Source organism: Hydra vulgaris, chromosome 01 (genome assembly GCF_038396675.1).
Source record: "Hydra vulgaris chromosome 01, alternate assembly HydraT2T_AEP".
NCBI lineage: Eukaryota > Metazoa > Cnidaria > Hydrozoa > Anthoathecata > Hydridae > Hydra > Hydra vulgaris.
Window position 1 is genome coordinate 62,225,296 of NC_088920.1, and position 24,705 is coordinate 62,250,000.

The 24,705-nt window shown below is 28.2% G+C and overlaps 1 protein-coding gene across 1 annotated transcript in view; it reads left to right on the plus strand.

The window, feature by feature from the left end:
* The window catches only part of LOC136075501 (macrophage colony-stimulating factor 1 receptor 2-like), a 232,616-nt gene that overhangs the window by 131,578 nt on the left and 76,333 nt on the right, over positions 1–24,705 (plus strand). Inside the window, exons 12-13 of the mRNA XM_065788871.1 lie at positions 6,478–6,704; positions 6,863–6,931. Of these exons, the coding sequence (XP_065644943.1) occupies positions 6,478–6,704; positions 6,863–6,931 (296 nt within the window). The remainder of the gene's footprint in view (positions 1–6,477; positions 6,705–6,862; positions 6,932–24,705) is intronic.

A 24,705-nucleotide genomic window follows, 5' to 3' on the forward strand; every position in this document is an offset into this window, starting at 1 on the left:
GTAGTAGTAGTAGTAGTAGTAGTAGTAGTAGTAGTAGTAGTAGTAGTAGTAGTAGTAGTAGTAGTAATTGTAGTAATAGTAATAGTAATAGTAGTAGTAGTAGTAGTAGTAGTAGTAGTAGTAGTAGTAGTAGTAGTAGTAGTAGTAGTAGTAGTAGTAGTAGTAGTAGTAGTAGTAGTAGTAGTAGTAGTAGTAGTAGTAGTTGTTGTTGTTGTAGTAGTAGTACCTGAAGTAATATATAGCAAAAGGTTTTGCTGATATAAACAACCACATTAGTTTAAAAATGGTTTTTTTAAAAAAGTATGGCCAGCCAACTTATACTATTTTTTATACCAGCATTTTCTTAAAATAGATATTTTCCTGTCTTCTACAACATTTTGAGACAATATCTTTATAAAATATGACTTAAAATAAGATAAGATTATTTAAAAAAAATACAATTTTTTCTGTTTTTTTTATTTTTAAAAATATACGTTTAATTACACAGGTCAACAAAAAAAAAAATTTTCTGGTGCCGAGCAAGCAATTTGTTTTTTGTATAGCATTTCTCATTTTGATTTCAAATATGCAACTCTTTTTTTACAATCACGTCAAGTTGTAACGATATTTAGGTTCAAATCTTAAGTATTTAGGGTAAAGTCCCTAATATTGTCGAAAAAAAAGTTATTCAAAAGTATGTCAACCTGGGTCTCAAAAGAAGCGTATTTTCATAGAGATTTTAAAAATGTTATTCATTTGTAATAAAAATAAGTATTTTTTGTATTATTGCTAAATAACATTCTGTTGAAATTTTTTTAAGTCTTTAGCATTTTTTTACATAATTTTTTTGTCAATAAATTTTAAGGAAAAATATTTATATTTTCTAAAATCTCTATAAAAATGCGCTTCTTTTGAGACCCATTTGATATACTTTTGAATAACTTTTTTTTCGACAATATTAGGGGCTTTACCCTAAATACTTAAGATTCGAACCTAAATAGCTTTATAACTTGACGTGATGGTAAAAAAAGAGTTGCATATTTGAAATCAAAATGAGAAATGCTATACAAAAAACAAATTGTTTGCTCGGCACCAGAAAAAAAAAATTTTTTCTGTTGACCTGTGTTATGTATGCAAATATATAAAAGTTAAAAAAAAAAAACTATTATAAATAAAATATAAAAACTACCATTAAAATATATTATTTCAAAATGATGCTGCCATATAAAAAATTGTTCAGTTTCTAAATTAGCTATTAAAATGTTACTAGAGGAATGTTGAAATTGTTTTAAAAGAGTATAATGCATTGTGAAAGTAAATGCAAGTACATTAGATTTATAAATACCAAATACTGTTGTACATAATAATTTTTATTTTATATTTAAACAAAAAAATTTATTAAAAAAGTTCTATTTATAATCATTAGGAAAATTTGCATTTAAAAACTATTTCTAAATTTAATTAAGATTAACGGATCTAACAATTAATAAATTTTATAAGATAATAATAAAGTGTAATTACAAACGTTCTCATTTTAGAGTCCTGCACCCAAAAAATAAGTTATTGCAAATTCGTGCAATAACTTATTTTTTTGGGTATTGGATTGCTTGTCAAGAAAAAGGTTTTAGTCTTGTTCTGGCTTGAATCAAAAGGCTCAGAGATGCTTGACACAAGAATTGATTTAAAAATAATAACAAAAAAAACACTATCCTCTTTATACAGTAGTGGTCCCCTTAGCCTTGAGAGGTGAATAGAGTAAAAAGTTACAACAAAAAAGAACAATAAAAATTATAGTTTGTCTTGTAACCACTAATTCAAATATTTTTCAAAAATAATCCTTTTTTATTACTTTATACGTTTTAATCAAAATGTTTTATTTTTTCTGCAGTTTACAAATCACAAATTTAAAAACTTGTTTAAAAGATTTCTTAATGAGTATTTTTTTTTCTTTAAATTTAAATGCTATACATTGCTCTCGTTTCAAATAAAATATAATGAAACACTCACTTTTCATTATTATTATTATTTTTTCTTCAGTTTTGTAAAAAGTTGTTTGGAATATGTGAAAAGAAAGAGAATAATGAAAAAATTAATGAAACTTTTAGGTGTAATTCTGGATGAAAATATAAACTTGAACGACCACATAAACATGATTAAAAATAAAATTTCTAAAAACATTGGATTACCCTATAAAGCAAAACTACACTTAAATCAATCATCTTTTAAATACATATATTACTACTTTATTCATTCCTATCTTAATTATGCAAATATTGTATGGTACACCACCAATAACACAAAAACAAAAAGCTAATTAGCAAACTAAAAACATTTAGACAAATTATTATTAAATGCACAATGCCTCTCACACTTGAGACCATTGCTTAACAATCTAGAAAAATAAAGTTTGTAGCAAATAATTATGTATCATATCCTAATTTTTATGTATAAACTAATAATAATACAATACCAAATATTTTCAAACCATTATTTAATAAAATTCAACACGATTATGTGACAAAACATTAAAGTTGCGACTTTGTTAAATCCAAAACTGTATATAAGCCCAACAAGTTCTCAATAACTGTTAGAGAACCTAATGGATGGATTAGATAATTAGTAATGATTCTAAAGACTTAAAAATATGTATATTATTTGAAAATTATCTACTAATGCATTCTTTATTTCTCTGGAAAAGTCTAAAGTCTTTAATTATATATATTAGAGTCAATTATATTATAGATTTACAGTATTAATAGATTTTACTTACAATAGTTTAAATTTACTTTTTTTTCTTAAATGAGGGAGAGGTAAGAAAAAAGAAATCTTCTTTACATCTGAATTTTAATTAAATCTTGATATAGATTTTTTTTTTGTTTTTTATTGAAAAAATAATTTTGATTATAAATCTAGATGTATAAGAATTTTTTAAACACTTAGGAACAGTTACAAAAAAAGATGAGACTTCATTGAATGTTGAGTAACACGAGAATGACTTTTAGTAGATGATCTAAGAGACGCTAGCTCTTTAGAGCAGTGCCAAGAATGGTATTTTTAAAAAAAGAGAAAGAGAAGCAACATGATGACAATGCGATAATGGTTAAAGGTTGGCTGCAAAAGCAGGTCCTTTTATGTTTGCAATGCGTTTTTGCACCTAGTCTAAAAGAGCAAGAGAATCATTAGAAGATCTACCCCAGATGTGGCAACAGTATTTCATATAAGGACGGATTTGAAGTTTATAGAGATAAAGGATAGAATCTGGAGTAAGAAAGTGTCGTGAACGATAAAGAGATGCCTTAGCAGATGCTAATTTTTCCATGGATTTAGTTTAGTAAGAAATAACCCTATAAGATGAACGGCAGATGACTCACCAAGTACATTACCATTCATAAATTTAGGAAGATCAAAATTAGTGCGATAACAATCGGCAAAAAAAAATTTGGTTTTATCTGAATTAAGGTTCACCAGCCACTGTAAGCCCCATGCTGTAGTAGAAGTGAGATCCTTTTCAAGCTTAAATGCCCCCTCTAAGCAATAATAGAGGGTTGGCTTCTTACCAAGACAAAAATAAATGGTAGTATCATGAGCGAAAAATGCACCATAGATGTAACAATATCTGAAAGATCGATAATATAAACTAAAAAGAGTTTAGAACTAAAGATTGAACCTTGAAGAGCCCCTGAGTTACAGAATATGAAAAAGAGTACTGTCCATCAAGGACAACTTTTATACTAAGATTGGAGAGAAATGATTTAATATTCTTAAAGATATTACCTGATACACCGTTAGAAGAAACCATATGGAGAAGACCAGCATGCAAAACTCTATCAAAAACTTTAGAAATGTCAAGAGCAATAGCCTTAACTTCTCCACCTCTATTTAATGCGAGATAAAACCTATCGATTAATACTGTTAGCAGCTGTAGAACAAGCAAACCAGCTGTAGAACAAGAAGATTAAAATCCATATTGATAACTAAAAAGTAAGTTTTTAGAATCACAATAAGAACTTATGATAGGAAGAAGACTATTGGGACCGTAGCTAGACGATTCAGATTGCTCTCCAGAACTTTTGAAATAGCCGCTTTCCAGCAGGCAGGAAAACAAGACTCTGATAGGCACTTGTGAAATAGTTTTGAAAGTATAAACCCCAGCTCCGGAGACCACTGCAGCAAGAATATAACGGATATATTGTCCGAAATACTAGCTATAGAAGAGTCTAAGTAGGAGATCACTTTAAATTCAAAAGCTGGAGTGATACAAATGTTAAGCAGTATATCAACCTGTTTGTTGGCTATATCAGGAAGAACACAACTAATGGAATTAAAAGATTATATTGATGAAAAGTTCTTAGCAAACAATTCAGCTTTGTCTTTGAGTTAAGTGACAAAACCTAAATAGATTTTGTCACATCACCAAAGAGTGAGGCTTGACTTGGAATTGAAGAGAGGGAATAAAAGAATGTCAGCATGGATTTAAGAAGTTGTAGGAAGCAAACTTTTCAGCAGTAAGACAGAAGATTTTTACCAAAGGACTGTCACTAAGAAAATCACGGCAAAATTCCCAGTCTGCTTTAAGGTAGTTGTAAGAGGTACAATGAAAGGAAAATTTTGAGGATAAAGATAATCAAGATAAACATTTTAGAGACATCAAAACGCAATAAGAAGTACCTAAGGATGAATGTAGAGAAACTAAGAAATCATTAGGATCAAAAATTTGATTAAGAAATTGAGAACGGCAAATGTTGTGGATCTAATTGCAGGACCACTGATTCTAGAGCCAAATCGTTCAGTTTGATTAGCATTTAAATCACAAACAGCAATGATATAGGCAGATGGATAAAGAAAGAGGCCTTGGTAAATGTAATTAGAAAGAATATCAAAAAAGAGTTCAGCCTTAAGATGAAGAAGAATGATATAAAACAAAAAGAAGGGCAATAGAGTGAAGCCGTGCTAAGCAAAAGCAAATAAAAAAAGTCGGTGGATTCAAATCTAGCTTCCCGACAAATGGGTGAATTTTTAAGAATATTAATGCCCAGGCCAAGCATGTGAAAATTGGAGTCTTTACGAATAAATGGAAGATAACCATCAACACTAAGATCGTAAGATGAGTCAGCCGAACTTAAATTATTCTTACAGTAAGCATGAAGGTTTAATGAATTTTGCAAGAGATGTGATTCAACAGTAGAAAAGTTACTTCAAAAACCAAAAATATTAGTAAATAGTTTGGAGAACTTGCTGATGACAATGATTTTTTTGCTTTTTATAGTTTTTGATACATTACGTATTTTTAAATTTGTTAAAAAACTTGAACCAAAGCACAGATAGTACTCAATACACTACTTAATAGCCCAAGCAGTTGCCTTATTACAATTAATAAACCCTAAGTTGTAACAAAAGGCGCCAAATGTTGCCTGGACAATGCACACCAAAAGAACGAACAGGGAAACCATCCATGCGCAACATGGCACTGTTAGTACTCTATATATTTCACATATTTATAATTAAAATATTAAAATATTTTACAGCTATTGATTGAATCAGTCACTCAGAGAGCTACCACAAAGTTCAGGAACCTGACTAGCAGCCGGCCTCAGAACCATAAAAATGAGTTTTAAAGCTGTAGCCTCATTAGTTGATAATAGAATGAGTTGCCTAGTCATTAAAACAGAGACACAAGCAAAACCCATGTATTGAGTCAATAAGATCTAGTATTCAACATCTTAAACTGGAAAAAAAATATATATATATATATATATATATATATATATATATACATATATATATATATATATATATATATATATATATATATATATATATATATATATATATATATATATATATATATATATATATATATATATATATATAGTATAAGAAGGGAAAAAAATATATATAAATATATAGTAACTCATGTTTGTAGATTAGCGTTTATGTTTTCTTTTTTCACGATTTTTTTTTTTTTTTTTTTTTTGTTGCTTTTATTTTCTTGAATATATTTTTAATATTTCTTTTTATGAATAAATTTGAAATTTTAATATATATAGGATTGCATGACCGCACATTAATCTTTATGTTGTTATGATTAAATTACTTTCTTAATTTTGTTAGATATAAGTTTGAAAGACTCTATTAAACTATTTTGCATTTTTAATGAACTTCTTTGAAGCATTTTGCTTTTTTCTCTCGTTTTTATATTTAGCTACTACGTATTTATGTAAATGTCTAGCAAAAACAAGGGACTTGAAGATAAAAAAAATCTGTCTTCTTTTCGTTCTTGCATCTTTATTCTCCATATTTTCTCCATATTTATGTATATATTATAAAACACGAAATTTTTAAATATTTGTATCGCTAAATAAATAAAAAAAAATGAAAAAACACCTAAACATTAGGAGGATGTAAATACTGAAGCCTCAATAAGATAGCTTTACCTGTATGATGTCACCACTGATGAATTATTTGTATTATTGTAGCTTAATTATTATTTACTTATAGCACCAACTGCTGCACCAATACTCCGAAGATACAACATAAGTGAGTTATACTATGAAAAGACCAACGGAACCAATTTTAGCTCACCATTTTATAACATTACACTGTCATGGTATACACCTACTTCTGTATATCCAATCAAAGAATACAAGATTACCTATTTTCAGAGTTCTATTCAGCCAATAGATGTAGGATCCTATACAGAATTATTTCAAACAGCATATATACCTGTACGTTATACTTATACTTTTTTGATTTTAAACAGATAGTTAAATATAATAAGATATGTTCGTATTACAGTTTTAAATTAATATAATTAACTATATGAAATGAACATATATATTTTACTATATAAATGACATCTTAATAAATATTTATCTATTTGTAGAATGCTTTGCAAAACGAATCATCATATATCTTTACTTATTTAAATCCTGGAATGTTTTTTCTTTATTATGTAAGTTTATTGTTTTCCAAAAAACTTAGTTTAAAACTTTGAGGACTGAAAATTGCATATATATTCACAAATTATTTGGAAATATATTTACAAGTTATCATTTTTTATGTTTAACGTTAATTTTTTTCTTAATTTCACTAAGTTGTATACCCTTACAGTTCTTACACTTTAGTAAAATACTTTAGTAGGTTTAAACTAAACTTTAACAAAATAACTAAGGCTTTTATTATATTTATCTGGCGTAACTTTTTTTTTGATGATTAAACTGAGTAAAACTATTACACAATTACAGCCACAAATAAGTTTGAGTAAATTTTAAATTGTCTTACACGTATACTTTGTATAAAAAATATTTTTGTATAAGAAATGCTGATAGAGGAAAGTGGGGAACAGTGATACTTTCTTAGTTTTTGTTTTATTATACTGTTTGTTTAAACACGTCTTTTTTAAAAGATTAGTGTACTTAGATTAACGTTATAGATCCAAAATAAATTTCCTAAATTAGAAAAAAAAATGAGCTTAATTTTGTAAAAACCTAAAACTTTAATTTCTATCAAAGTATTCACCTCAAGTGCCATGAAAATGAGCACTAAAAAATTTTAATATCTTGAAAAACATAGAAAAAAAATTTTAAAAAATTAGTAATTCTTTAAAAGATTCCTAATTAACACAATTGTTTAAATAATATTAAAATTATAATAATGCTATACAATGATGGCTCATATATTTGGATAAACTATTGTTACTTAATGTATATATGCATATTGTATATTGGATAATGTTAATAGTTAAAATAAACGTAAGTAAAAACATATATATTTTTTGTATATAAACTAGCATTTACTTTCAAAATATTGTATATCCAGTTACAGCTTATTAGCAAAATGTGGTATATCCATTATATAATGATTTTATAAAAAGTTTATAAACTTTTAAAGACTTAAATATCTTTTAATAATTAGTTTCATTTAAGATATTGTATAACTATGTGTACTTAATGTTTTGGTAATTATATTTAATGATAATTTGAATATAAACAATGTTCTTTAAAGTAATGTAAACTATTTTGATCTAAAATTCACGATTGTGAGTTTAAATTTATTTTGGAGAATAAAATATGAAACATTAAGTCATAGTATTTTTTTATTTTGTATTTAATTTTATAGTTTAAAATTAAAATTTGAATAAAACTTATGCTCCTATTTTCCATTTTATTGGATATTAAAAGACAAAAACAGTTCTTCCAACAAAAACTTAACTACCAACTTTATTAGACAATGAGTTATTTACTCTAGAATTTTGCAGAAGTGTCTCATAAAGTTTGCGTATAGTGTTATCTGTACTGACAGTATCTAGCAGATAAAAAACATTTTTTTTTAGCATTTTTCACACAATTAAACACCATGGCACTAAAATTAAATGTAATCTATTTCTTCGCCTACTTTAGAAGGTTTTTGTAGGCTATGCGAGGTTGGCTCAGAATGATGGAAACATTGTACTAATTTCTGATGGTTGGAACTGATCATTTTTTGTCTCACTTATTTTAATGTTTTTATTGTTTTCACAATTATTTTTTCTGCTTTAAAACCAAAAGCTGACCAGTCCCTGCCATAAACAAAAATTTTCCATCAATCACAGGGACGCCACTACACTGTAGATCGCAGGTTGTAAGATCTCCTAACGTTTTTTAATATCCTACTGAATCCTGCTAAATATTCTATCTTGTTGATGGTTGTAATACTCTTATTCAGGGAAAGTAATGATGATGAAGATCTTTTTAAATTATTGCTTTTTCAACAAAAGAAGCATCAAGACTATGTTTATTTCTTGATTTGTTCATAGCAGACATCTAAAAATAGACAAAGAGCTGATGCATTGCAAAATGCATCAAATTTTTTACAATCTCTCTAATTTTCATTGACCAACAAATTTTTATTTCCCAATTTTCAAGTCTAACGGGTGATGCGTAAGTTATCGGAGAAAATGAAAACGTCAGTAACTTATATATAAATAAAAAAAAAAATCATAATTTTTTTGTAAATAAAGTATTTATCTTTCAATAAAAATAATTTATTTCTTAATGAAAAAACACCACCATTTGCAATTGATCCCAATTTTGCTGTGACGCCTTTCATAGGCGGCTGTAAAAAACTTAAATTTTTTTAAATTTTTTGTAGTTTTATTTATTTTCTTGTAGTTTAATTTTAATTAATTTTTAAATAAATTTGCTCTGTTGAAGCATACTAATCTCCCTAGTGAACCTTCTGTGCCATGTCCCCAAAAGTATTCAATTGGTCACGCTGGATGCACATTTGGGGATTGGATTCTTTATTAAGGTAATAGACATACTGATCCATCCAGTTTAGAAAATCTTTAAAATAATGAGAACTTGCTAAATCTGGCCAAAATTAATAGTTAAAGTCTCCATGATACTTGTAAATGAATGAAATTATTTTTCTAAACATGTATGCTAAATGTTTACAATGTATTCCAAATGTATTATGCATAAAGAAATAATAATAATCACATTGCTGACACATTATTATCTTTTTATTTAAATTAACAACATTTTATTCAATTAGCACAGGTTACACACATTATTAGATTATTCAAGTTAAAACCACATTATATAATAAAGGCATTATAGCAATACCCTCTTTGACAAAGTGTTTTTTAAAAAAGCACTGTGTCTTCCATACATCGACTTTGGATGAAAAGAATAGTGCTTTTTTTTAAAAAAAAAACAACGCTTTTTGATATTTTTTCTTCTTGATATACTGTCAAAGCTTTTGATATGAACTTTTTATATACAATAATTACAAAAGCTTGGAGTCACATGGTTCTATAAAAAGGCTTTGAAAATAATGTTTCATAATTTTGTCGCACTCGAATACGATACTTTTACGTATCATCAACATTAACTTTTTTTTATTTTTGCAAAATTACCAGACTGCAGTAGATACCAAGGTATCTTCAAACTAAATGAATCTTAAAACTTAATGAATCCAACGCCACGCTAAAAACCAAATTTGTTTTTTTAATATAAGAAAAAATTACGGTAGGTTTTTGGTAGTTACCGAAACTACGTTTATATTTCTTCGTTTTTTTAACGTTTTTAGTTCGTTAGCTCAACGTTAGAATGTTACGTTAATATTTCTTCGTTTTTTTAACGTTGTCTGTTCGTTAGTTCAACGTTGAGATGTTGCATTTAAAAGATTGCTTTGACAAAACATCGAACAAACGTTAAACAATGGAAAACTTAATAACAGCATAAATACAACGTTAGTACAACGTTGTGTGTCTGCTGGGTTTAGGTTATTATATAATGCACTTCAATCAAATCCTTCCTTTTAAAAATGATTTACAATTTCTTTATTTTTTATATTAGTTTTGTTTACAAAAAAAGTTTGAGTTGCTTTCGAAAAGACTTTCGTTCAGCTATATTTAACCTCATCTCTAAATATTATTGCCAAACTTAATAGTAGTGTTAGTGACCCTTCGAGCGTGTTTGATACGGAACCCTTGGTACCCATTGCAACCGAGGTAGTGGCGAGAGAGTCGCAGAAAATTTTCATAAGAAAAAATCAACGAAAGTGTATGCAATTATCTAACTTATATAAACTTGAAATTATGTAATGTCAAAACATATTAAAACATGTATCAAGCTTTACAGTTTGACTTTCACTTGAAAACTGCATTATTTTTATCTATAGCATTGATTTTCGTTAAAAAAGTTATTATATACTTTAAAAAATTTTCATTTATCAATCTGCCAGCGTGGCCGAGTGGATAGCGCGATGATCTTCTGAACAAAAAGGCCGTGGTTGGAGTCCTATCACCGTTGACTTCTTTTCTTTAATTTTTTTTTGATTATTTTAAAATACAAACAACTTTTGAAGTTTTATAGAGATTATATACAAACTTATGTAACGATGTTATAAACTTTAACAAACGAAAATATTTTTAAAAAGTTAAAAATTCTAAAAACACTAAAACACTGGGAGAAAATATTTGTTGTGTGTGTGTGTTATGATTGAGATACATATGTTATTAATGTGATCAGGTAATTAATCCTAATAATCTGCGGATGGTCTGAAAAAATTGTGTGAAACTTTATAAAAAATTTGTTCACAAAAATTTGTTAACAAAAAGTTGTAAATTTGTTAATTTGTCAATTTGTTAAATTGTCAATTTGTTAAATTGTCAATTTGTTAAATTGTCAGTTTGTTAAATTGTCAATTTGCTAAATTGTTAATTTGTTAAATTGTTAGTTTGTTAAATTTTTAATTTGTTAAATTTTTAATTTGTTAAATTTTTAATTTGTTAAATTTTTAATTTGTTAAATTTTTAATTTGTTAAATTTTTAATTTGTTAAATTGTTAATTTTTTAACAAAAACTTGTTACCAAAAAATTGTTTGAAACTTAATAAAAAAAACTTAATAAGACAATCCTGCTATTCCAGAAGGGGCTGTCGTGGAAGCAAAAAAAAAAAGCCTGTAGCTAGTAAAAACTTTAAAATTTTCACTTGACAATTAAAAGTTGTTTTCGCTACATTTAGTTTTTTACTATAAATATATGCTGCAGCCGTTTTTCAAAATGCAATAATATGCTGATTACGTATTTCGAGACAAAATGCAATTAACCCTGCATGTAACCCTGTATTGCATGAATTAAGAAAAATATGAAAATTAACTATTTTTGCCTCTTATTATAATAGTTTATTATGTAACTATAAAAATCAAAAAATAAAAAAATAATTATCCTTACGTTAAGGGAGTTTGGAGTTTGTTAATTTAAAGCAACATTATGCAATAGAGAAAAACAAAAAGTTGTAGCTAAATTTTTTTTCTTTTTATTTTCAAATTTAAAACAATCAGATTTTTTTTGTTAATTCACCTTCCCAAGGCGCAGAAGGCCACTACAGACAAGGAGGCTACTTAATTGTGGTTATAACCCTCTCCATACTCTATAACTCTGGAATACGAAACTTAACGAACAAGGCCGCTGCGTGGAGAAACAAGTTGAGCGCGGTAATACCAGGGACGTGGTGTGGATCGAACTCTGAACCTCTCGCTAATGAAACGAGCGCTCTACCACTACACTACTACCGCATAAACAATATATACATATTTAGGAGTAAAACACAAATCTACTCTATATTTCTCAAGATAAACCTTAGGGATGTCATAACATTCTGGGTTTTTACATATTTACAGGGATTTTGGATGTATATATATATAAACAAATAACATATTTGTTTAAATATTTCGTTTATATATATATATATATATATATATATATATATATATATATATATATATATATATATATATATATATATATATATATATATATATATATATATATTGTTTATAAAACGTATAAAAAACTACTTCGGGGTCTTCCATAAATTATGCAACGCAAAATTTCAATAATAAACAAAACAAAAAAGATCTAGAATTTTTCCTTGTAAAGCCTTAAGTTAGATAAAAAATAAATTAGAGCATTAAGTTTAATGAAAATTGCAGCCAAGAAGTGCTTAAGTTCTCCTACTTCTTTCTGTTTTTAAATAAATTTACCGTTGCGTAACTTACGAACAATTCCTTACATAACGTTTTATTCAGGATCGTATGTAATATAAGGAAACTTTTCAAATAACTAAAAGTCTTTTTCCTCAAGATGTTTTGTTTTGAATTATTGTATGTATGTTATTATATTTTGAAGAATTTACAAGATTGAAAAAATACGAAACATATGGTCTCGTCCAAGTGGAAAATTTGAAACTTCAGTTTTAGATTTGCCCCTCTCTTAGTAATTTCTGATTGCTAAAATTACATCATCGGCTTCTTAGACCATTAAAATTGATAGACGCGTAAACCGTCAATGCCACAATTTTTTGTCTGTGTGACGTCACTTTTTTTATGACTATGTTTTAGTGGTCTTAGATCTTCTTAGTTCTATTTATATAACGCTACGTACAAACGCCTGTAAGTGTAAACATCTTTTATATCATCATTCCATAATCATTTTAGTTAAACAAAAAATTATGAAAGTATGAACAAACTCTAAAATAAAGAAATACTTTTCTTTTTTCACGTTTCAAGCATTCGCAGCTGTCCAACATTTAGCTAGTAAGTTACGTCAACAATTTTTTGGCAATTTTTTCCTCCTACCTCCCCCTCGTCAACAACTTGTCAAACTTTCAGAAACTTCCCTATAAAATTAGGTCAATAAATAATTTGCCCCACCCCCTCTCTCTTTCTAATGTAAAATAAAAAAATATTAAAAATATTAAACATTTTTAAATAGTTGTAATAGTGGTAGTTTACAACTCCAATGTTTAAAATTAAATGTTTAGAAAAAAAAAGGCTTAGTTCAACTTTTAACTTATCAACATTTTTTAAATAAATAATTTGTAATTTTAAATAGCCATTTAAAATTACAAAGGCTTGCTCTGAACAAAAAGCGAATAGGAGTAAAAGTGATTACTACATGCAACACTATTGGTTTCAACTTCTTTCAGTGCATGATAGAAGATAAAAAAAAATTAAATTCACTCAACTTAGTTAATTTTACTTAATTAAATTCAACTCAACTTGAAGAATTGCTAGGTGATATTATGTCAATAATAAAAAAATCGTTCCAGTTATGGAATTTAAAAAAAACAAAGAGAAACATTAAAACTTTAATGGAGGAAAGTATTCCTCGATGTTTTCCGAAACTCTTACTATGATAAAGTAATCGTACCTTTTGAAATTTTTAATTAGATCTTCAAAATCTTTTCTTACGAAACAATTTTGTATTACATTATGTTACATTCCGAATAATAATTGCCAACTTAAAATGTATATTTTGATTAATATGAAAGTTATGAATATATATATATATATATATATATATATATATATATATATATATATATATATATATATATATATATATATATATATATATATATATATATATATATATATATATATATATATAGGGTCGTTTCGGATAAAGCGACCCATCGGATAAAGCGTCAATTCGAGGACAACATCGAAGTCCAAAAAAACTGCCGAGGCCTCAAAGTCATGCAGGCACAAAACTAAATTTATGGCAAAAAGGAAATATGGCTGGTGCTATTGAAGAATACAGAAAACAAGAAGAAAAACCTTCAACTGAACGGTTGTCAATACGGCTGATAGCGAGAGCGTGGAATGTGCCATATGAAACTTTGAGGAGGAGATTGTCAGGAAAAGTGAGCAAAGTGGAAAGTGCTTCTGGGAGACCCACAATTCTTTCACAACAAAGTGAAGAAGAATTAGCAGAGACTGTAAGAAAAATGGCACGAGCAGGGTTTCCTTTGTCGCGCAAAGATATTCGAGAAATTGCATATGCTTATTCTGATGCTAAAGGAATAAAAGGATTTTCAGAATCAAAAAAAATTGCCGGTTATTACTGGTTTCAGGGATTTTTGAACAGATTTCCTGATATAAGCACAAAAAAGGCAGAGAATCTGTCTGCAGCAAGAGCAATGGGTATGAACAAAACTCAGGTTATGAAATGGTTTGATTTGTATGAAGACTTAGTGCAAAGACTGGATATAAAAGACAGTCCTAGGCACATTTGGAATGTGGACGAGACAGGTGTGATGAATATTCACAAGGCAGAAGAAGCTGTGGCAATTGTTGGTGAACCTGCTTATAATCTTACTGCATTAGAAAGAGGGGAGACATCTACTGTCTTGGCAGCATTAAATGCATTTGGCGATATTATACCACCTATGATCATTCATAAAGGAAAAACTGTTGGCAAAGGCTGGAAAGATGGTGCTCTTTTTGGTGCTATTGTAAAAGCAAGTGATAGTGGCTGGATAAATAAAGACTTGTTTGTGGAATTTGGACAGTTATTTGTCAACAATTTACAACGATTAGGACTATTAAATGGTCGACCTCGTCTTTTAATTATGGACAATCACTATTCACATGTGTTTAACCTTGAATTTTGTAAAAATGTAGCATTTATTCAAGAAAGAACCAAACCAATAACAAAAAATACAGCTAAAGAGAAAGAGACCAGCAAAGAAAAGAAACAGATGAAAACTGTTAAACAGAAGGTTATAAAGAAAAAGAAAGAATCCAAAAAAGAAAAGAAATAAAAAGAAGAGGACATTTGCAAATATTGTGGGTTTGCATATGGTGAAGCAACTGATCCTCTCATTGATGATGAATGGATTGAGTGTGATGCGTGCCGTGATTGGTTACATGAGAGCTGTATCGAAATAACCGTGCGTGGAAAACTATGTGCTGATTGTGTTCAAACAACAACTAAGTAAATTAACTCTAGTTAAGACTTGATATTTGCATTTTGTACTGCGTCATTTATCTGCAGCTTTAGCAGTATTATTTTTATTAGACTAGTCGCTGACATTTTTACATTGCTTTTGTTCTTTAAATTTTTTGCATTGTATGCATTTGAGGTTAATGTTTGCAAACTTTTAATACCAGTTTACTATATCGTAGGTAATAAAGTTAATATTAATATAGTAAATATTATTTGTAATAATACTTCCAATTTTGTAAATTTTTGTCTGAAATAAAAGCTAAATGGCTCACTTTAGAATAATCATATAAGCTATTGGCTCGCTTTACCAATAATGGTGGCTCACTTTATAAATTTGTTAATATAAAGCGAGCCTTTCCTATGTATCATATATAATTTACTTGGCTCACTTTATATTAGTGTGGCTCACTTTACATTATATCATAGTTTAGGTATCTGTTATAGAGTTTTCTAGTACAAGAAGTATTAAGATATCTCACATAGTTATTAATACACACTGATTTTAGTTTTATTGGCTCGCTATATCCGAAATGACCCTAATTGTGCATGGAGCTGAAGAGTCGCATTATAACATTAAAACTTTAGCATCAAATGTTTCTACCAGGGTCAGCAACCTGCTTGCGAGCAACAGGTTGCCGATTCTGGCATAAACATTTAAATAATATAATGTAAATTATGTACTTACATGAATCTTTACATCAGACAGTTTTCTTTTTACATCAGACCAACAAGCACAAACTTTGAAAAATAATAGTGTTACGAGAAAACATCTTGCGTGTGCTCATTTAGTTTTGTATGTGTCTAGTATTTTTAAAGGACAACACGGTTTAAAAAAAGTAGAATATAGAAAATGTCATTAAAATACTTAGGTTGGCTGAGAAACTAACACAAGACAACAAACGCTGCCTAATTTTCATTTTTTAAGTTTAGTTTATTTTAATGGCAATAAATTAAAATATTTACAACAATCTGTAATAAATTTATAGACTTTTGAAAAATCATAAATGTTCGCTATGTTTAAATTACCAACAAAGATGTGCTGCATAGGCACCTCTATACTAACAGTCTTAAGATACTTGTGCACATCTGCGATACAATCACCATACTTTAAGAACATAATAGAATACTAGAAGCATATATTGAAAGAGTTTATTTCCAGTTATCGTTTAAAAATTCTCTTTTAAGTAATTTAAATGTTCATCTAGTAGATTTTTGAAAATGTTGACGGAGGTCGCGTAATTACTAGTCGCGGCAGGGTATTGCAACACAACACGGTTTGTGAAGAGTTTCTCTTTTGGCATCCAATCGAGTACTCTTTGTTGTGCAAGTCTTTGATTATGACCAAGCATAATATACTTTGACGACAAAGGACGATTGAATAATACGTAAAAGTTTATTTCATCAAATCAACGCGTGAACTTGAACATCAGAATTAAATCACCTCTTATTCTTCTTTCTTTAAGTGTCATAAGACCTAACATGACTGTTTGCTGCTCGGTAGTACAATTCCTAATTTCAGAAATGGTTTTGCAGGAAGGTTTTGAACTTTTTCTAGCGCTTCTATGCCTGCCCGTTGGTAAGGTGACTACGGTTGGATAGCATACTCTAGGTGAAGACAAACATACGTGGTGTACACTTCTTTCCACACTGAAAAACTACGGCTGCGAAAAGTTTTTTCAGCCTCTTTAAGGAGCGGTTAGCGCTCACTGCAGCTGCTAAATCTTGAGCATTACGTTTAAGATCATGTAAGATAATAACTCTAAGATCTCTTTCTAACTGAGCAACTTCGATTGCAAGGAAGAGGCCGTCCGATCCTGACATGGAACAGTCTCGTTTTAATACCTTTATTTCTCGGCCAGAATGCATAACTAGTAACTAAGTAAGTATGCATGACTAAGTATATATTTGTCACGGATCGGTCACAATTAAATACCGCACTTTAAAAATAAATTAAGAATTCCACACCGTGTTTTGAAAATAAAACGTTTTTTAGAAGTAAAATAATATAGGGTTACACTGCGCTTAGCAAAGAATCGAAAACAATTTTTGTAAGATCCTTATAAAATAAAGATAAACTGCACAATTTCTACGCTCTTTTGAATATGGCGTAAAAATCGTTTTGAAAATAAACTCTTTTTTTTGTGCTTTATTTGCAGTTTTGTTGGTGCATCTATCGCTATTACACTGCTAACTTTTCAGATGGTTTTTTACTTTTAACGGCTTTTTTAAGTTTTTAAACTGCAAAGGGCTAACAATTTTTACAAATTCTGAACTTTTGGTTTGTTTTGTACTTGAATCAGAATTGCTAGTTGTCATATGCTTGGCTCTGAATTTACAAAAAGTTCGTAAATCTTTTCTTGTAAGAATAAGAAATATTGGCATTTAGAGTTTCTCTTGTGTTTTTTTTTTATATGTGTTTGGGTTGTTTCTATTAGTATCAATACAGCATGATATATAAGTAATAATAAGTTCTATATAAAGTATTTAAATGTTCAATTGATCAAGGAATATTTCCTGATCAGTTGAAATTAGCGAAAGTTAAAGCAATATTTAAAGGAGGAGATTTGTCAGTAATTACCGCTTTATCTCTGTTCTCTTTTTTTTTTCTAAGTTTTTAGAGAGAATTCTTTATAAAAAATTATCCAACATCTGTCTCAAAATAGTATATTATAAAAAAAAGCCATATGGGTTTAAGAAAAATAACTCTACTAGCACGCTATACTAAAAATAACTCAATATATTACAGATTCATTTGAGAAGTCTTTATTTTAATTTTTTTTTTTCATATAAAAATAATTTGCGTTATCAGTAGGCATAACTGTAATCAAATTGGATACTTCATAGAGGTCCTTTATGTAAATGAGAAAAAGAAGAGATCCTAGTACAGATCCTTGAGGAACTCCGCAAGTTATTTCCAATAATTGAAATTGCGATGATTAGCGTAAATAACTTTTGTTAGATAAAGAAAATTTCCTGTGATTCCGTAATATTTTAGTTTTTTGAAAAGTCTTTATTTCAACAAAAATGCCCAAATTTACTTTAGACATTTTTGTTGATTTTGTTGATCAAAAGCGTTTGATATGATTGATCATAAAATCCTTTTCAAAAAACTAAAATATTATGGAGTCACAGGAAATTTTCTTAAGCCAATAAAAAGTTATTTACACCAATCATCGCAATCTCAATTATTAGAAATAACTTGCGGAATTCCTCAAGGATCTCTAATAGGATCTCTTTTTTTTCTCATTTACATAAACTAACTATATGAAGCATCCATTTTGATGACAGTTATGCTTGTTGATGACACAATTTTTTTTTATCTCATAGCGACATAACGACACTATTTTCTTGTATGGACAATGAACTGATGAAAGTTTCTCAATGGTTTAAATTAAACAAACTTTCTCTGAATATTGAAAAAACAAAATGGTCTCTTTTTCATTCTAACTCTACAAAACGTCTACTTCCAATCGAGCTTCCTCCTCTTTTTATTGATGGCGTTCTAATTAAGAGAACATTATGTACAAACCTTTTAGGGGTTTCAATTGATAAAAATCTCACATGGAAAAAACATATCAAAAACATTATCTGCAAAATTTCGAAAAGTATATGTATATTATATAAAGCTAGAAGCATGTTCAATTAACATATTTTAACTCAACTTTATCACTCATTCATTTATTGACACATAAACTATGCGAATGCGGCCTGGGGTAGTGTCAATAAAAGTAAATTAGAACCTTTTTATCGCCAACAGAAATATGCTGCACGTCTTATTAATTTTAAAGACCTTTTTTCCCATGCTAAGCCTCTTTTATTGAAATTAATACTTTAAATATATTTCAACTAAATATTTTTAATGTACTGCGTTTTATGATTAAATTTAAAACTCGCACAGCTCCGGTTTCTTTTCACAATTTGTATTCCTTAAAAGAAAAAACTAAATATAATTTTCGAAATGACAACTTCCTTCTTCAACCAGTTTTCAAAACCAATTTAGGCAAGTTTTGTATTTCTTTTCAAGCGGCGTTTCTATGGAACAATATAGTTTTGAAACATTTTGATTTCTCTCAAGACTGGAACTTTTTGCATTTAAAAGGAGTTTAAAAAATATCATTCTCTCTATTGAAAACATACTTATATATTTTTAAATTTAATTATTTTGACTGATTTATAATGTTTTTACGAATTCTTATATAAAAATTATTTATTTGATTATATACTTGTATATTTAAATTTTGTTTTGTAAATTTTATTTTCGTGTATAATGTTAATTTAATTTATACATTTTGTACCAATCAAGTCTTGTATTTTAAGTGTTTATAAAAAACGTTAATTTTTATTACTTTCGTTTTATAAACTTTATTTGACTGCTTATTTATTTTATACACATTACGAAATTGTTTTAAACACGTGACGATTGTAAGCGGTTCTTAATGACAAGATCATCTGATCTTCTGCATGCTTCCGCGTTCTTATTTTATATGTAACAAAATTTGTTATATTTTATTTACATGCATTCTTATTTCATTTCTTTTATTGTAAAAGTTGTTATGAAGAAACAAAAGAACACAAAAAAAAACAAAAAATAACCATAAAAAATTAGATTCTGAAAACACATATTCATTTCATATGGCATATTAACGTAACATGGAACTTGCGATGCCAATCATAACTCGAGCACAGTTTAGTGATTGGTATATCGGGATCATCTAAAAGAAAAGACTTAACTGCGTTATCATAATAAACTTTGAATGGAAGAAATATATAAACATCGAAAGGCTGCAGTTTGAGACTACATGTGTGGTGACAAGTTTTACATGCAAGTTTTAATTAAAACATGCTTTTTTTGGCCACAGTTTTTCACATTTTTGGAAAGTGGTGGCAGCTGTTTAATCAAGATACCAAATGCAAAGTCCAATAACATATTTTATTTCTTTCAAATAGAATTCCAATAAATTAGCAAAAACCTTTTGTATGCTGTAAATATTGAAAAATGTCATTCTTGACAGAAAGTATTCATCTAGGATTCAAATGTTCGAGGAGTTTCATTTTAAAAACGAACCAATTCACTCTTTAGCTTATTACTGTTTAATATAGATACTGGGAGCAATTATATTATCTATTATGCCATATCAAAGGCAAATCCTTTTTTTTTTGATTGTATTGCAATTGAACTAATTTCTGGTTATATCTTTAATGAATATTTCGTCTGCGGCCATATCAGAAATTATTTCATCTAAACTATTAAGTTGAACAAATACTAGCATTGTTTTTAATTTTTTGGTGCTAAAACCAGTTCAGGAGAATTTTTTTCAGCTTCTGATAAATCAATTCCATGCATTGGTTTTAGGTGAGAACCAGTGTTATGTTTTAAGAAACATTTAATCCTAGAATAATAAATTATTACAGAAAAAAGCTTGACAATCTTCTCACAGAGTACCATGGAAAAAGCCGTAGCGCAGTTGTTAGAGAGCTTGCTTTGGAAGCAAGCTTTCTAACTTCTGTGCCACCGCTGCTAATTTATTTTTAAAAGCTGTTAACAGAAACCGGAAAACAGCTGTTTTTCGCACCCTGATTTTCTGTTTTTTAACATCTTAATATTTTTTTTAATGTTACAAAACTAACTTCCTATGGACAACAATTTCTAATACATGTTTAGAATAATGATTTAGGGTTACAACAAAAGCAGAAGCTTTTTTTTAATACTACCTACGGGAAAAGCTCCCGATAAAGATTTTAGGGCCCTAAACTCAGGTTTTGGAGGGTCTCGAACCCAGTTGCCGGGGCAAGTAGTTAAACTATGTTAAAACTTATTACAAGTAATTATCTATGTTAAAACAATGTATAGTTTTTTGTATCGTTGTTTCAACACTGTTGAGATAATACGGCTTCTATTCTAATCGTGAGAGAATTCCTCGTTTGGAATTAATCGCCAAAGGAAATAGTTTTGCAATCGTTATAAAGTTTTTCATATAATACTTTAAAACAGTTCCCTTTAGAGAGTTATACAAAAATATTTATAATGATTGCAAAACTATTTCCTTTGGTTGCAATCTTTAATTGTTATTCTAAACGAGTATTAGAAAGGATTGTCCATAGGGAATTGGTTTCGCAAAAATCATTACACTTACTTTTCACAAAATAAATATTTTGAAAACCAATTCATAGAAGTCTATGATCCCATTTAAAAATTTAGATTCATTAAAAAATTAAACTGTTGTTTTAAATTTTAAAATTGTTTTTTTACATTTTCTGTTAAAAAAAATAATAAGATGAAAGTCAAAAACAGGAAACAGGCAGCAAAAAAAGCTGTTTTCCATTTCCTCTTAACAACTGTTAGAAATTCTTGCTGATTATGTTAAATTTTTTTTTGGCTTTTTTTGATAATGTTCAAAATATTTCTTTTGAATAGTTTAGAGAAATTGGGTTTTTATAGGAATGATTTCTTTTTCTCATATTACTGTTTTTATAAAAAATTGTATACTTAAAAACACACGTTTAGAATATGTTTGTTGTAATAAACTTACTTAAGTTTCAAATCTAGTAAGTAGCACAGTTACGTATAGGTGCAGAATACATATTTGTATAAATTATTTAAAATAGTTACTAAGATTTACTTTTTTAAATTACTATTTTTTTAAGATTAAGATTGGTAAGATTTAGTTTCAGCGCGCTTGCCTTAAAAACTAGCGATCCGCGGTTCAACACCACCTCGTGGAAAGTTTTACAACGTCGGTTAGAAAGGAGGTGTGAACTTACTTTCAAATGCTTTTACGCGGTGCTCTGTGATAAGATCTCATCGTCATCTTTTTTTTATTACCTTCGAGAACATTTTAATTTTGTTTTTGGTGGTTGTATAATTTCTGTTTACTTTTATTTGAACGAGTTCAAGCAGGAGGCTAAATTTGTCTGAGTTTCATTGTCTATTGCTTTTGCATTGGAACGCTAAATTAATTCTAAAAAATAAATGCAAAAATAATCAAATTTAGTCAAGCAAATAAAACTGCAGAGAAAGGAGGAGAGAAAATTTCTAGTTTATATATATATATATATATACATATATATATATATATATATATAAAATCTAATAAAACAATACAAATCAACGTCTTGCTAAATTTTTAACACTTAAAATGAAAATATCCTACCAATTATAGCTTTGTAAATATTTAGCCCTTCCATTGGTAGTTTCACAGTTACTTTCTCCCACCAAATTAAACTTCAATTGAAGTCAGTTTGTCATCAACCTTAAATAAGTTAAAATACAACTTCAAAATTTTTTTTATTATAATACTGCCTTGAAATAGAAAGTAAACGCATACGTTGATTTAATGTTAAATAAATATTTTAATATCAATGTTTGTTTATCAGCGATAGGGTAAAACCACCTATTCCTGGCCACTTAATTTTAAACTTCGTTATATATTACCGCGAACGGCATCATGAAAAAATATTTCTAAACTCTTAATAAACTTCTTGAGATACAATTTATGACAAGTTTGGTAATTTTTGTCAATAAATTAACATGTTTCAGCACAAATACAATAAGGCTTAAAAAACACCAAATCCTGGCCGGAGATCCGAAACATGGCCATTGCGAACTTATTCCTGGCCATTAAGTTTTACGAAGTAAAAGTAGTGACAATGATTTTAAAAACACAACAAATTTATTGTCTCGAGTTTAAAAAATAAGTTCTGCACAAATTTTTACTTGTGTATATTCAGGAAATATAGAATAAAAGCAAAATGCGAAAATAATAAAAAAATCCTTTTTTTAACAGCTAAACAAAAATAAATTTTAAATCGCTTCACAAAACTTAGCAAATGTCTTAAATGAATAAAAACATAAACTTGCTATACTTATGTAATTAATACTAATGTTTTTTGTCATGTCATAAAGTAGCAGTTTAAGAAAAAAGCCAGCGTTTGATAAGATTTTCAGTTTTAAAATGTATTTTACAATTTCAACAACAATCTCAAAAATATACCAATTCAAAATGGTCCTTATGAGGTTTAGTAAAAGAAGTATATTAAATTAGGCAGCAAAATACATAAACATAATATAGTGATACTTTGCAAATAACTCAACATTGAATTGCTGATTTTTTTCAAAATAAAAAAATTAAAATTTCAATAAAAATATTTAACAGCAAAATAATTAAATATATATTTAAAAAATAAAGCAAACAATTACAACACTTTTATCAGGATATCGATTCGTCCATCGTTTTTGGATCATTAAGTTACATTAACATTTTTCAACATTGTTTGCAAGAGTTGCTTGTATCGTCTGTATTTTTTTTTTGTTTAGATTGGATTAAATTTTTTTTATTTGGTTTTGTTTTATTATTCATATTATTTGCTTTGTCAGATAATGGAACTTTAGTCTTTGCAATCAGTTTTTTCTCAGCAATCTGAGATTTCAATAATTTACACTCTTCTTTTTCCTTCAACTTTTGTTGAAGTGCTTCAAATCTCTTTCTGGACCGATTCTCTTTTTCTTTATTTTTTTCTCTTTTAGTTTCTATCTCCAGAATCTTAGCATCGCAGGCTTCCTTAGATGTCAATATGAAATATGTTGGTTGCAGGCCATTTTTTGAAAATTTTTTAGTAGTTGGCAAAATCTTTTTTGAGTATGGTAATATATCATTGTCATCGTCCTCAGTGTTTAACAGATTATTTAAACCATAAGATGTAGATGCATTGGTGAGAAGAGTATATGTTGTATCATTAGACTTATTAACAAGCGGTGTTGAAACATGGTCAAGTGCTATTGTATTTTTTGGAAGAGCAGTTAATACATCAGGAGATAACATTTTCAAACTTTTCCAACTCATAAAAGTTTCATCACTCTTAATGTCAAATCCTTTATCAAAACAAAAAGCAAAACATTGGCGTTGTTGGTCTGTTAAAACAGATTCCAGATCATCAATGGAATAAGTTGGTTAAACAAGACTAGAACTATTCACTTTTTTCTCTACACAAATGGATTCAATAGCAAAATCTATTTGTACATTACTTACTGCAAAGTTTGTTTGATGTGGTTGTAATATAATTTCAGAAGTTTTTTCAGATTTTTCCAAAAATGGATTAATAATATGCTTCTTATCTTCGTCAAATCTTATACTTTTTTCATATTTAGCCTCAGTTAATTGTGATGGTTCATAAAGGTTGTTTGGCAGATAAGCCTCTGGTGGAATTTTATTGGGATTGAATGGAAATATACCACAGGAATTAAACCCTGATTTAATGTTCTTTTCCGATAAGGCTTTTACCCATGCTATTCTAAACAAAGCACAAAAATTCCTATGTGACACTAAAACACCTGGATACATATTCATCATATCTTGGCAAGCAACATTATAGTGTTGTTTGAGTGGTCCAAATACACTCCGATCACAAGGTTGAAGCCAATGTGATGTGTGTGCTGGAAGTTCAGCTA